General features: G+C 36.7%; 1 protein-coding gene across 21 annotated transcripts in view; it reads right to left on the bottom strand.

Annotated features, from left to right (window-relative positions):
- Positions 1-15,356, bottom strand: part of LNPK (lunapark, ER junction formation factor) — a 105,560-nt gene that overhangs the window by 67,829 nt on the left and 22,375 nt on the right. For 19 of the 21 annotated variants that reach the window (XR_011387248.1, XR_011387247.1, XR_011387250.1 and 16 more), the window contains 2 exons: positions 10,439-10,497; positions 507-547 (listed from right to left, as the gene is read on the bottom strand). Coding sequence is in view for 16 of the 21 variants with exons in the window: in XM_070070653.1 (XP_069926754.1) it covers positions 507-547; positions 10,439-10,497 (100 nt within the window). In the remaining 5 variants the exon portion in view is untranslated. Of the gene's footprint in view, positions 1-506; positions 548-3,599; positions 3,700-10,438; positions 10,498-15,356 lie in introns of all 21 variants that reach the window. The other 2 variants (XM_070070658.1, XM_070070659.1) reach the window with 1 other exon arrangement.

Raw genomic sequence — 15,356 nt, 5'->3', positions numbered from 1 at the left:
GTTATTAATGAAATCTGTTCTTGAAAAACAAAAGGGGAGTGAGCAGAGACCAAGAGGGGAAATGCTGTTTTGCGCTTCTCCCTTCTTCAGTCTTTTCATGTTGTGTCTGACTCTTACAATCAATCTTCTTGATTTCTTCTCTTGGCCTTTACATTGTCAAGAAAATATGAGAACTATGTAGAACCTATGTAGAGGTTTGGTCCTTTTATGGCTCTACTAAATAATTTAGGCACCTACCTTTTTACTTTCTCTTTGCCTCATTCAGTCCTCCAATATGGTTCATCATCTTCCACATGACACAAATTCTCAGAATCTCAAAAGTCCATCTAAACTACTCTTTTCTGTCAATCATTAAGTAGATAAAGTATTCAAAACTTAACTTCACCATTAAAATGCTACCTAAAAGCACACTTGTTCCTTGGAGAATCAGCAAATTATAACATATAAACATTAATTATTCAGTTCTGAACTTACTTTATATAAATTAACTTTAAACATTAACTTACTATTTTTTTCTTCTGGGATTTTAAATCATCCAATGCTTCATCTAGAAAATAAGATTTAAATCAAAGCTAAATCAGATATTAATAAATTTAAATATATGATAAAAATCATGACAAAGGATACACAATAAGCAAATGCAAGAAAACGTGCTCATTTGAAGATTTCTCTAAATGTTAAGTGATGTGTACAGACAAAATTTATCTCAATCTTACCCATACATGATTCGTATTTCTGCTGTTTTTGTATGACAAGCCATTCAGAAAAAAAAAATGAACTTTATATAGCATAAAAATGAACTTTATATAGCATTTTTAAATTTCTAAATTTAAAAATATGTATCTTTTAAAATGTTTTGGAAAAATTCCTTTGTATTATTTCTCTTTCTTTTCAACACCTCACCAACATTCTTTCACAAAGTTCATATCAAATCCTTTATATATTGGTAATAAAAATGTTCTGCTTTTTTTTTTAACCTAGAAACATTTTATTTAAGGTATACAAACTTTACGCATTTCATAAATACAAATTTAGAAACATAGTGATTCTTCCCACCCTACCCACACCTACCCTCCTTCTCCTCCTTCTTCCTTCCCACTCTGATTTTTTACAAATATCTATTTTCAATTAATATAAGGAAAGAAATACATGTTTTATTAAATTAGTCAACTCTAAAATATTAAGCACTAATAAAGAAGTTCTTCTGAAAATCAATACAAGAGGTCTTCAAAAAGTTCACAGAAATAGGTATCACAAAGAACAATGCATGGATTTCAAAAAATTTTAACACCAAAATAAACTCATCATTTAATTGCATTTTTCTAGCAACTTTTTGAGTATCCTTGTATTTCTAGAGGACTGGAAAACCTATTAAATTTACGAAGCAGACACTGACAATTCATAAATCATATTCTTTGAACTGACTCTCGGGAACCAATTTATGCTAACCTAAGTAAGCAGTGAAGTGTTCATATGTTTAATTTTGAAATAATTAAAATCCCTTTCCAAGATCTTCCTCAGATTTAACAATATGAGAGTACTTCAAAGTTTGTATAAAACTGAAACTAAAAGTTAATTTTGGTGCAAAGCAATTTTGAAACCCAAGCATAGTTGCTCTCATAATATGCATTTCCTTGAACTCTTTAAAGATTTCTCACATTTAACTAGTGCAAACTGGAATACAATTCCATATGAAAAAAAGAGTTTCAACTCGACTAAACATTTTATCCAATGGAAGTTAAGTAATTCTTATTATTTAAATTCTTAAACAATATTATTACTTCTTCATTGATATTCTAGGCAATAAATACCTGAATACCCAATTCAAAGTATTTTATCTATATAAACGTCAAAAAACGCCAACATGCAAAAATAATTTTACAATCAAAATTAAAAAAAAAATATATGTTGTAGTCTTTCGTGTGCCAGCAGATTTATTGCTAATGGGGCTGTAGGAAGCAGGAGGTATCTGTTGACATCTTTAAAGAGGTTAGATAAGATAAAGCCAAATATCCACTCTCTTAATATAGAAATAAGCAAATTTTTTCTGTAAAGGATTAGCTAATAAATATTTTAGGCTTTATAGCCAAAAAGGCACAATTGAGTCTATACTTTTAAAGGAAAAGATAAAAAAAAATCCCACAAACCTTTAATTGACAAATAATAATATTTGGATTCAATTTTTTGTAAAATAAGTCAACCAACGAACTGAATGGAATTTGGGAGAAGGGGGATAATCATCCACTTAATTGAAGATCAGAGTTATGTTCTCTATCATCAAAATTGATTATAACTGTTAATCCCTTAATGATAATCTGTAATGAGATTTTATACATTTGATTTTTGAAAACCATCTTTTCACACAGATAGGTACTACCAAATACTGACATCAATTCATGGGTACATAATTTTCATTGAGCATATTCATTGTTTGGAAGGCATTTATAAAATTGTATTAGATTTTTCTCTTGATATTTGCCTTTTAGTATGTCATTACATGGCAAATTAATCACTTCCAATTGAATATTAGTGGAAGTTCCTCAATCATACAGTTTAATGGCTTAGAAATATGGAAATCTTTGCACTTGCACTGAGGTCTAGAAAATGACACTGGAACTGCAGTTTGAGCTAAGATCATGCATCTGTCATAAATTTGTATGGGAACTAAGATCTTGCTTCCTGTTTTAATTTTTCATAGCACTTTTTAAAAAATTATTTTTCATCATTACAGTGTTAGCTGTTTTCTAAATGACTTTATATAGTCTAGGTTTTACATGTATGCATTATTTTGCCTTGTGATCCTAGGTTGAATTCATTAAACTGTTACCAAGTCAGCAGTAAAGCTAGCTTCCAAATCTACTCTTAGTGGCTGAAGGTGGCTCTAATCATTCAGAAATAGTTTAATTTGGATTCTGAGATCACAATAAAACATTGTTATCACTGCTATGCCATCAAACTGCTGTGATGTAGGGCAAGTCAAGATATTCAGCTTCTGACAAAAGTTCATGTAAGTGACAATGATTAAGTCCATGAGAACAAATGAAGTTTCCCTTGACTCTACAGGTTCAATAGCACAACGATAGATTTAATTACACTCTGCAAAGTATCTGCTGTTGAATAATATAATAAATAATCATAGGAGTTAAATACCTTACAGTTTCACCAGCTTTGCCAGCTCAGTGTTTTCTACATGCTTATATATTTTTACCACCAATAGTTATATAACACATCTTAGCAGATTCTACTTCAGGTTGTACTGAATTAGTGCTTTCTTAACTTCTATGAAAATATTCTCACCTAAAATTATTCCACACAGACAACTAATTATAAAGGCTAATTCTTCAGTCCCTTCAAGCTTGGAGCTGACTCCTCAAACAAACCACAAATAAGCCATTATTAGTACTATCTGTCAACTCATCAAGAGCTAAGGGAAAATATGTGAACTTATTCGCCCTTTTTAAAATTGACTGTCCACTTTTTTGCTCCCAGTTTTCTCAATTCTTCAAGCAAATGTCTCTTGCTGAAAGACTACTAGTCTTAAACATTATCAGAACATATTTCTTCTGCTGATGTAATCAAACACAATTTAAGTAACTCACCATTGGTAAATGGCTTTCGCTGCTTCACAAACATATAAGCCACTTAGAAACTTACTTCGACTTAAGCCCCATTTTCATTTTTTATTTTTCTGAAGAAATTCTGCAATGATGAGATATTCCATTTTAAATTTTCTAATTTTTAATGACCATTACTTGTCTGTGAATTGGGAATATCATGAGTACATCATATGATAATATCAATATATATTGCATTCTTTTGGCACAGTTGGAATGTCACTACATAATAAATCCAATGCTTTGCATTTTGATAACAAAATTGGTATTACTCCATTGTGCCCTAAAAATGCAACATTCAAAACTGACTTTTCTCTCTTCTTGTTTTATATGATAGTTATGCAGTGCTTAAAAAACGAATAAAATTGTCACAGCATAACAATAAGTGGCAATTAAAATGCTGTCGAGTTATAACTGCATTTTGTAAGTTGTCATGCAACAGTCTGAAATGATGCGATGTGACCTGTTCTATAAAAGCAATCTGAAGTGATGAGAGTACCACATATAGTCTGTCACAATTACTCAATTCTGCCACTGTAAAATGAAAACAGTTACAGACAATACATAAATGAATGGACACTGGTTATCTGCCAATAAAAACTAAACTTTGGATGTCACGTTACTTAACATAACACAAAATATGATTCCTTTGCCATTCTTACGTCATAAGCTATATAAAGTGGTGGGCAAGACTTGGCTACAGGGTGTAAATTGTCAACTGCTACTTTTATCTACTCTGGGTCCACCTCTTAAACTAAAGAACTACAATTAATAAAGGACATGACCAATAACCAGATTAAAAAAAAATCATGTAGGGGCCAGTGCTGTGGCACAGTGGGTTAATGCCCTGCCTGAAGCACCGGCATCCCATATGGGTGCCAGTTTGAGACCCAGCTGCTCCACTTCTGATCCAGCTCTCTGCCATGGCCTGGGAAAGCAGTAGAAGATGGCCCAAATCCTTGGGTCCCGGCACCCAAACAGGAGACCCAGAAGAAGCTCCTGGGTTTGGATCAGCACAGCTCCGGCTGTTGCAGCCAACTGGGGAGTGAACCATTGGATGAAGACTTCTCTCTCTCTCTGCCTCTCCTCTCTCTGTGTAACTCTGACTTTCAAATAAATTAATCTTTAAAAAAAAATCATGTACCTAATTTTAAACTTTAAAAATGTGTAAGACTGTAAGGCAATCTTTTATAAAGCCTATCTTAAATCTATGTGAAATACCTTATTAAAATGAATTAGTAATATTTTAATAAAAAAAGACCCTGAAATAATCTTAAAGTAAAAAAAAAAAAATCTTTGCATGTAACAGGTACATGCAGATTTACCTGCTTATAAATTAAAATATTCACAAACTTAATTACCTTAAAGAAGTATTCCTGAGGATTCTTTCAAAATGGTATTTTTATATCTTTCTCTATTTTGTGACTCTTTGAAGTCAGAATGAATATTTGTTTTAAACCTCATTGCCTCTCAGCCTTTTGGCTAAGATCAAGTGTTTTAAACTTTATCCTGTTTCTCCTATTATCTACTATATTACCAGTTCACTGAAAATAATACCATGAGCTTAATTTCTTTAACCTGGTAAGTATCATTGTTTTTAAAAACCACAGCAAATATCAAATTTAATGTTAAAATATTAAAAGCATTTCCACTGAAAGAAGGAACTAAACAAGGATACCCACTATTTCCACTTCAAGCCAATATTCTAATAGGCCCCAACAAATTTAAGACAAGTGAAATAAAAAAGATTAGAAAAGAAGAAACAGGGGCCAGAGTTGTGGCATAGTGGGTTAAACCACTGCCTACAATGTCAGCACCCGATATGGGTGCCAGTTTGCGTCCTAACAACTCCACTTCTGATCCAGCTCTCTACTAATGACCTGGGAAAGCAGCAGAGGATGGTCCAAGTTCTTGGGTCCCTGCCACCCAACATGGAAGAGCCAGATCCAGCCCTGCCCATTGCAGACAACTGTGGTGTGAACCAGCAAACGGAGAGATCTCTCTCTCCCTCTCCCTCTCTTTCTCCCACTCCCTCTCTTTCCACTCTCTCTCTCCTCCCCAACTCTAACTTTCAGATAAGTAAATTTAAAAAAATCAGTACCATCAGCTCATATTTGTATAAAACCTAGCAATTTTATATGATTTCAAATATAATTAATTTTAATGTTTGCCAAAGCAAACATTTCTTTCCCATTTCATAAATTAAGAGAATTTGTATGTAGAACCAAAAGATGGTTAGAATAGCTGGAGCAAAAGTGAAAAAAAGGTCAGTGGGAGAAATGAAGTCAGAGAAATGGGTTTAAATCAAACAAGATAAGGTTACAGATTTTTATTCTAGTTGCAATAGGAAGCAATTAGAGAATTTTAAACAAAAAAGACACAAGATCTGATTTATACCTTAAAAGCACATTAGTAATCCACCACAGCAGCACAAGCAAGAGCTGAAAATGATTTAAGTTAGAATTGCAATAGCAGGGAAGGTCAGAATTGGTCATATTCAAGATAATTTTAGAGCTAAAGATGATAAGACTTGGGGCCAGCGCCATGGCTCACTTGGTTAATCCTCTTCCTGCGGCACCGGCATCCCATATGGGCGCCAGGTTCTGGTCCCAGTAGCCCCTCTTCCAGTCCAGCTCTCTGCTGTGGCCCGGGGAAGGCAGTGGAGGATGGCCCAAGTGCTTGGGCTCCTGCACCCTTGTGGGAGACCAGGAGGAAGCACCTGGCTCCTGGCTTCAGATTGGCACAGCACCGGGCATGGCGGACATTTGGGGAGTGAACCAACGGAAGGAAGGCCTTTCTCTCTGTCTCTGTCTATAACTCTACCTGTCAAAGAAAGAAAGAGAGAGAGAGAGAAAGAAAGACTGACCTATAAAAAAAAAAAAAAAAAGCTGATAAGACTTGCTGGTAAGTGAACAGATATGAAAGAAGAATCAAGAATGCCTCCCAGTCTTTTAAGATGTTTAGTTTTATGTGTTAACTTGACTGAACTACAGGACAGCCAGGTATTTGGACAAACAGAATTCTAGATGTCTGTGAGGGTGATATGGGGTGTGATTAAGATTGGAATTGGTAAACTGAGTACTTGCCTCAGGGAATGAGGTGACCCTCATATAATCAGGTGAAGGCCTGAATAGAAAAGGCTGATCCTCCCTGTACTGAGAGAGAATTTCCTATGCCTGACTGCCTTGAGCTAGAACATTCATCTCTTCCTGGCTTTGGACTCAACTGAAACCTTAGCTCTTCCTGTTTCTTTAACCTACAGCTTTCAGACCAGAAAGTATGCCATTGGCTCTCTTGGTTTTCAAACTCAGATTGGAACTAAACAATTAGTTCTCTTGGATCTCCAGCTCGCTGACAACAGATCTTGGGGACTTTTTAGTCTCCAAAATTACAGGAGTCAATTCCATATACATATATAATATTATTATTATATTTATTCTATATTTTACTTCATTTATGTTTAGATCCATAAAAATATTACTTGACTGATTGAGATGGGGAAGGAAGACACAGGGAAGAGCTACAGAACAGTATGAATAAAGGGGAAAAGCAATACTACTAATTCTATTTTAGCCATGTTAAGTATGAGATGTCTGTTAGACTCCCAAGTAGACATATCAACTACCCAGTTAGGTATACAAGCCTGTGACTAAAGGGAAACGTCTGGGCTACAGACTTAGATTTGACAGTCATTAATAAATACAAGATTTTTAATCTGTGAGAATGGATGAAATTACCTAGGGATGCACTGTCCAATAGCCACATGGGGCTAATAAATTTAAATTACAAAGAGATAAAATGTAAAATCCAGTCCTTCATATCCACTAACCATATTTCAAGTGCTCAATAAATACAAATAGCTAGCAGATACCATATGAGACAGTGGTTAACATTATTTTTACCATCACAGAATGTTCTATTGGACAGCAGAGCTAAGGAAATTTTTGAAAAGGATAGATTTTTAGTAGAGAAGGTAGGAAAATAAAACTAAAAAAGAAATGACTGACAAAGTATTGTCAAAGTTGCTTAAAGATAATAAAGCTGGGGCCAGCACTGTGGCAAAGCAGGTAAAACCACCACCTGCAGTGTCAGCATCACATATGGGTGCCAGCAGAGACCCCGCTGCTCCACTTCAGATCCAGCTCTCTGCTGTGGCCTGGGAAAGCAGTAAAGGATGGCCCAAGGGCCCCTGCACCCACGTGGGAGACCTGGAAGAAGCTCCTGATTCCTGGCTTTGGATCAACACAGCTCTGGCCATTGCAGCCAATTGGGGAGTGAACCACTGGATGCAAGACCTCTCTCTCTGCCTCTCCTTCTCTCTCTGTGTAACTCTGACTTGCAAATAAATAATTCTGAAAAAAAAAAAAAAAGATAATAATACTTCAAGAAAAAAGTGGATAGTTGAATTAATTCAAATGCTTATTAAGAGGTCAAGTTGGTTGAGAAAAGAGAACTGGATTTGTGGCTTTGACAAGATGTACATCATTAGTGACCTTGAAATAAGTCACTGGGAAAACAAAAACAGAGTGGAAACAACTTAAACAAAGTAAGGTTGAGAAAGAACGGGGGTGGAGAGCTGGGGGGGGGGTGTCTGGCACTATGGCACAGCAGGTTAAAACCCTAGCCTGCAGTGCCAGTATCGCATGTGGGCACCGGTTTGAGTCCTGGCTGCTCCACTTCCAATCCTGCACTCTGCTATGGCCTGGGAAAGCAGTAGAGGATGGCCCAAGTCCTTAGACCCCTGCACCTGTATGGGAGACACAGAAGAAGCTCCTGATTCCTGGCTTCAGATCAGCTCAGCATTGCGGCCATCTGGGGAGTTTTATATTTTAATAGTTTTATATTTCACATGATATTAATAATTAATAATTAATAATTAATTCCAGCAAATGGAATTCCTCTCTCTTTGGGTCTACCTCTTTCTGAAACTTTCAAATAAATAAAGTAAATCTAAAAAAAAAAGAGAGAGAGAGAGAGAGAAAGAAATAACAGGTCGGGGAGGGGAGAAAGGAGATACCAGCAATGTACAACTTTGTAAGTAATTTTCCTTGGAAGGAGAAAAGAAATAGCGAGTAACTTAAAGGTAATACAGGGTTAGAGAAGATTCCCCTCTCCCCAAAAGGTTGTATTGAGGCAGAGTTATATGTCAATAGAAATAACCCAAAAGCAACAAATGATGCAAAAGAAAGTATAACTGGAGGAGATAATAACAAGTCTACTGAGATGGTCATAGTATTTAGAATACGGAATATAAATTACCACTAGCCATAGATGTGCTCAAGACCAATTTTCAGAATATCATGAAGGATAAAAACAGCTAACTTGATATGCTTGGTGGTGAGAGCAGCCCTCATCTATTTACATCTATAGTCAATATACAGTGACATTTTAAGTTATGAGAGAATAGGTAGCTTTTGTAGAGTTTTGGTTTATTGGCTTGTGGCTTTTGAATTCTTACTTGGCTGCCTGGTTTTCATTTGGTTTGATTTTTACTTTTTTGGTGGAGAAAAAGATATTAGTGAATTGAGGAGAAATATCAAATATTACTCTCAGAGATTAAAAAGTGAATTTATCAAGGAACTGTACCAGGACCCTATAAGCAGTGTGGGGTCATGAACAAGGAAGCAGTTTAAAAGCATATATTTAGGGGCCAGTGCTGTGGCATAGTGGGTAAAGCTGCTGCCTGCAGTGTCGGCATCCCATGTGAGTGCCAGTTCAAGTCCCAGCTGCTCTGCTTCCGATCCAGCTCTCAGCTATGGCCTGGGAAAGCAGTACAAGATGGCCCAAGTCCTTGGGCCCCTGCACCCACATGGGAGACCTGGAAGAAGCTCCAGGCTTCTAGCTTCGGATCGGCCCAGCTCCAGCCCTTGCAGCCATTTGGGGAGTGAACCAGCGGAAGAAGACCTCTCTCTCTGCCTCTGTCTCTGTAACTCTCTCTTTAACATAAACAAATAAATCTTTAAAAAAAAAATAGCATATATTTATACCAACCTTATTTGGATCCTGAGTCAAACAAACAAAATATGCTTTTCAGGCAAATAACACTTATATGAGATAACTGAAAATTTAATAGTTTTATATTTGATATGATATTAATAATTCTATTCTAGGTATGATAATGTATTCTGTTTATACTTTTTAAAAATCTGTTAGGAACACATATATCTGGAATACATTCAAAATAATAAAGGAGGTAAAAATACTAGATGGAGGTAAAAATGAAATAACAGTGACCAGTTTAGGTTGGATGATAGATCTATAGGGTTATTATAGGAATCAGTCTACTTTTGTATATGTTTAGAATTTTCCATAATGAAAAATTAAAATAAAGAAAGATAAAAAACAAGTCAAAGGTTCCTTTGAAATGAAATTCGTAAATCTCTGGTTAATTATAACACACAGTTTTAAGATCTGAGAATCTTTAAGGCTTATATATAGACTACAGAAGGAGATTTCACCATAATTTACATATTTCAATTAATACAAAAGTCAAGGGGCTGCTGAGTTAAGGAGAGTGGTGTAATTAATAGCATAAATCAAAAATATGCAATGTTATTTTGTTAACAATGGCTTCTACAAAGACCAATTTAATTAATATAATTTCTCTTAATTTAAAGTAATATTTTGTGTAAATAAAATTCTAAAAGAGCAAGACAAAAACATCAAATAAAAATAGAACATCTTGATCACTTACAATCTTTCTTATGCTTTACAGTAAACAACTTTTCAATATTCACAATGTCATCCCTTGAATATGTAATTTCACAAACAACATTACAAACTGACAAACTATAAAACAGATTTTTAAAAAATTTATAACTTACTATTTCTCTCTGTTCTCTTGGAAAAGAAGAAAATAAGGACTGTTCTTATGCTCCAGATGCTAAAAGGGGAATCAAAATTCAGAAACAAAAACCATGATCAGGATAAGAGAATTAGAAGCCATATAAAAAGAAACAAATATTTCCAAGTAGAGTTATGTAAGTTTCCCTTTACATATGGAAAATCAACAAGCACTTCTTTCAGTCAGAATATCAGAAGTCTACCTGTGTTTTAAAGTCCTCAGGTGCTTCTAGGTCCTCAACCTAAGTTCATGGACCTTTCTGAGAGTTCCCTGAACAGTAAAATCACCTTTGTGCTCATAAGTGAATTTCTCTAGAGAGGCTATTGCTCTCATCAATTCCAAAGTGGTCTCTGAACCCCCTAAAAGATTAGGAACAATACTATAGTATCCCAGATCTCAAGCGGATATTTCTTTAGGCATTAGCATTAGAAAGGAATCAAAGGATATTAAAAGAATTAAATTCAAAGAATGGTACTAATCACAAATTTGTTAAAGTCACCTCTTAGGTTCAATGTAAATATAGCAAAATATATTTTTCTTTACAGACTATAGCAGAAATAAGTATACAAAAATAATATTTTAATTATTTTTTAAATAATCAATACACTGTATCCCAATAAAAACTCATTTCATATGTAGAAAAATTAGTTCATTTTGAAATACAGTACTGCTTCTGGGGAGTCAGCAGTGATCCCTGTCTCCTGATATTCACAGCTTTATGTAATCCTCCCCCCCCCCCCCCAGTATTGGACTGTATGACCAATACCATGTGGCAAAAGTGGCAATATGTCACTTCAAGACTAAGTTACAGGGCTGGGACTGTGGCGCGGTAAGATAATCCTCTGCCTGCGGCGCCGGCACCCCATATGGATGCCGGTTCTATTCTCGGCTGCTCCTCTTCCAATCCAGCTCTCTGCTGTGGCCCAGGAGGGCAGTGGAACATGATTCAAGTGCTTGGGCCCCTGCACCCACATAGGAGACCAGGAAGAAGCAAAAGCACCTGGCTCCTGGCTTCGGATCGGCGCAGTTCCAGCCATTGCGGACATTCGGGAAGTAAACCAATGGAAGGAAGACCTTTCTCTCTGTCTCTTCCCCTCACTGTCTGTAACTCTACTTCTTAAATAAATTTTTAAAAATATTAAAAAAAAAAAAAAAGACTAAGTTACTAAAGGCCACAGGATCCATTTTGGGTCTCTCTTCACTTGCTACCTTTCTCTGCTGGATCATGACATGAGAACAGCCTAGGAAGTCTATGGAAAAGCCTATGTGACAAAAAACAGAGGTGTGTGATTACTAGACCTATAGACTACTAACAACTACATGCCTAAGCTTAGTAGCAGATTTGGAGGATATACACCAAAATATGCAAAATCCACAACAGATGTCATCTTTGTATTTTGATTCAAGTTATTTTGGTAGTGTCAAGACAACTGGCATCGGCACAATTTATGACACCTTGGACCATATTAAAAAAATGAACTAAAAAACTTGCAAGACAGGCTATAAGAAAAAGACCTCTAGGAAATAGCAAAAGTAACACAAAACAATCACAGGGATTGCAAAGGCCAATGTTGGTAATGGCAGAAAGAAATGCAGTGGTAATAAAAAATAAATTAAAAAGAAAAAATAATAAAAAAAAAAAGAAATGCAATATGTAATGGTGAGCTGGAGATTAGACCACAGCAGAGGGAGTAAAGCTTCTGCAGTGATTTATCTGCAGTGATCATGCTGACTTAGTTGAGTCCTGACCTGACTGCACCATAGCCTATAGCTTACCTGCTATGTATATAACAAAAGGCACTGAGCCAGAGCCACCCAACTAAGCTGTTCCTCAGGGACTGAGAGACAAAACAAACATTTGTTATTTTAAGCTACTAAGTTTTGAGGCAGTTTGTTAAACAGCAATAGATAATGTTTTTATATTGTGATAATTTTTATTATATAAAACCACCAAATAACTAGCACCAGATTCCTACCAGGTATTTGGAAAAGTAAACAGCAAAAAAGACACACTGAGCATTGTCCTTAGCAACAGAATGGAGATGAAAGAAAAGGTTAGGCATAATGCTCTTAACGCTCAAGAATCCTAAAACAACAAAGTCCCATACAATAGCTGCCCCTAATCCATGGTTTTACTTTCTATAGTCAGTTGTGGTCTAACAATATCAAATGAAGGGCCATCTCTGTGGCGCAGCAGGTAAAGCTGCCGCCTACAGTGTCAGCATCCCATATAGGCGCCAGTTCGAGTTCGGCTGCTCCACTTTCAATCCAGCTCTCTGCCGTGGCATGGGAAAGCAGTGAAGATGGCCCAAGTGCTTGGGCCCCTGCAAGGGCATGGGTGACCCAGAAGTTCCTGGTTCCTGGCTCTGGATCGGCACAGCTCTGGCTGTCGCGGCCATCTAGGGAGTGAACCAGCGGATGGAAGACCTTTCTCTCTCTCTCTCTCTGTTCCTCTCTCACTGTAACTCTGCCTTTCAAATAAATAAATAATCTTAAAAATAAATAAAAATTAAAATATTAAATGAAAAACTGCAGAAATAAATAAGTTACAAGTTTTCATTTTTTAAGATTTATTTATTTATATGAAAGGCAGAGTTACAGTGAGAGAGAAACAGAGAGAGACAGAGACAGAGACAGATCTTCATCCAGTGGTTCACTCCAGAAATGGCTGCAATAGCCAGGGCTGGGCCAGGCCAAAGCGTGAAGACAAAAGCTTCATCCAGGTCTCCCACCTAGGTGGCAGGGACCCAAACACCTGAACCATCTTTTGCTACTTTTTCCAGGTTAGCAGGGAGCTAGATCAGAAGTAGAGCAGCCAGGACTCGAACCAATGTCCATATCAATGTCGGCATCAAAGCTGTGGCTTAACCCACTACACCACAACACCAGCCCCAAGACATAAGTTTTAAATTAGTTTTAAACCATCCTATGTGATGATATCTTACACCATCCTACACCTTCACACCCAGTATGTAAACAACTCCTATATCCAAATATCCACAATGTATCTGCTACCTGCCCATTAGCTATTTAGTAGCCATCTTTGTAAATAAACTGACTACTATAGTATCACACAGTACTTATGTCAAATAATCCTTAGTTTATTTCATAATTGCCCCAAAGTGCAAAGGAAGTACCAAAGAATAAAACATGGAAAAGACGAATTAACTCTAGTACTACATGGTAGCAATGCAGGAAAAGACAAACATATATCTACCTATCTATATACAGATTTTACTAGCATTCAAGGTTTTGGGCACTCCCTAGAGGTACTTACCAAGAATAAGGGGGGACTACTATACTATTTCTCCACTGAAATAGTAACAAGCTCATATAGATTTAGTAAAAGATTACAGAGAAAGAAAATGAGACAAAGAAATCACAGGTAGTGAAATAGAATTCTATGGGAATTCAGTATGTTTTCTTAAATGACTGTATACTTTTAAAAAGCATATATAATTTTCAATGTGTAAAAGCTATAATAATTGAAATATACTTCTTTCAAAACAAAACTAATTAAATATTGTGGCCAATAAACTCATCTTTTTGTTTTTATCAGAATAATCCCTGGGGAAAATAATATATCAAACAAAACAAAGAACAAATAGAATTTATTATTCTTTGGGGCTAACTTAAATGAAATTCTTTTTGTATTTTTAAAATAAAACTCGGGAAAAATTAAAGTATACCAACAATCTATGTTCAAGTTATCTCTCTCATTCTAATAATCAAATATAATTTATGAAAATATAGCAACATGCTTTAAAAAGATATCATAGATAGTATTATTAACTTCCAGTTTGAGAACAGTGGCATAATTTTCATTTCCCCCTCTTTTTAGAAATCATTCTAAGTAACAAGGAGAACAAAAACAAAAATGCAAACTCGTTTTCTGGTAAAATTGAGATACAACTAAAGTCTTCAAATATGTAGAAGGACTCTCAAAAGCAGATAAAGTTTCAAAAGCATGGAAGTAGAAAAGGAAAACTGCACACCTCCCCAGGAGGTAGAGTAAATTATTCCAAAAGCAAAGACCAAACCCTTAGGTCTTCCTTTTTGGTTCACCCTCCAATGGCTGCCGCGGCCGGCGCACCACGCTGATCCGAAGCCAGGAGCCAGGTGCTTCTCCTGGTCTCCCTTGTGGGTGTAGGGCCCAAGGACTTGGGCCATCCTCCACTGCACTCCCGGACCACAGCAGAGGGCTGGCCTGGAAGAGGGGCAACCGGGACAGAATCCGGCACCCTGACCGGGACTAGAACCCAGTGTGCCAGCGCCGCAGGAGGATTAGCCTATTGAGCCGCGGCGCCAGCCTAAACCCTTAATTCTAACACGGAGAACTGGGGCCAGTGCTGTGGCACAGCGGGTTAACACCCTGGCCTGAAGTGCTGGCATTCAACATGGGGTGGGTTCGAGACCCGGCTGCTCCACTTCCAATCCAGCTCTCTGCTATGGCCTGGGAAAGCAGTACAAGATGGCCCAAGTCCTTGGGGCCTTGCACCCACATGGGAGACCCATAAGAACCTCCTGGCTTCGGATCAGCGCAGCTGCAGCCGTTGCAGCCTCTCCTCTCCTCTCCTCTGCCTCTCCTCTCCTCTCTCTGTGTAACTCTGACTTTCAAATAAATAAATAAATCTTAAAAAAAAAAAAACATTGAGAACATGATACAAAGCTAATAGCAGAAACTCTGGGATTAGTTCCAATAAGGAAACAGAAAGGAAAAAGGGTAGACACTTGGCACAGCAGTTAAGGCACTGCTTAGAACGCCTACTCCCCATATCAGTGCTTGAGCTCAAATCCCAATTCTACTCCCAATTCCAGCATTCCTGTTAATGCACACTATGGGAGGCAGCAGGTGATAACTCCAGTGGTTAAGTCCCTGCCACCCACATAGGAGACTC

This window comes from Oryctolagus cuniculus, chromosome 3, assembly GCF_964237555.1.
Source record: "Oryctolagus cuniculus chromosome 3, mOryCun1.1, whole genome shotgun sequence".
Taxonomy (NCBI): Eukaryota; Metazoa; Chordata; class Mammalia; order Lagomorpha; family Leporidae; genus Oryctolagus; species Oryctolagus cuniculus.
This window is presented reverse-complemented; position numbering and strand designations above follow the sequence as displayed.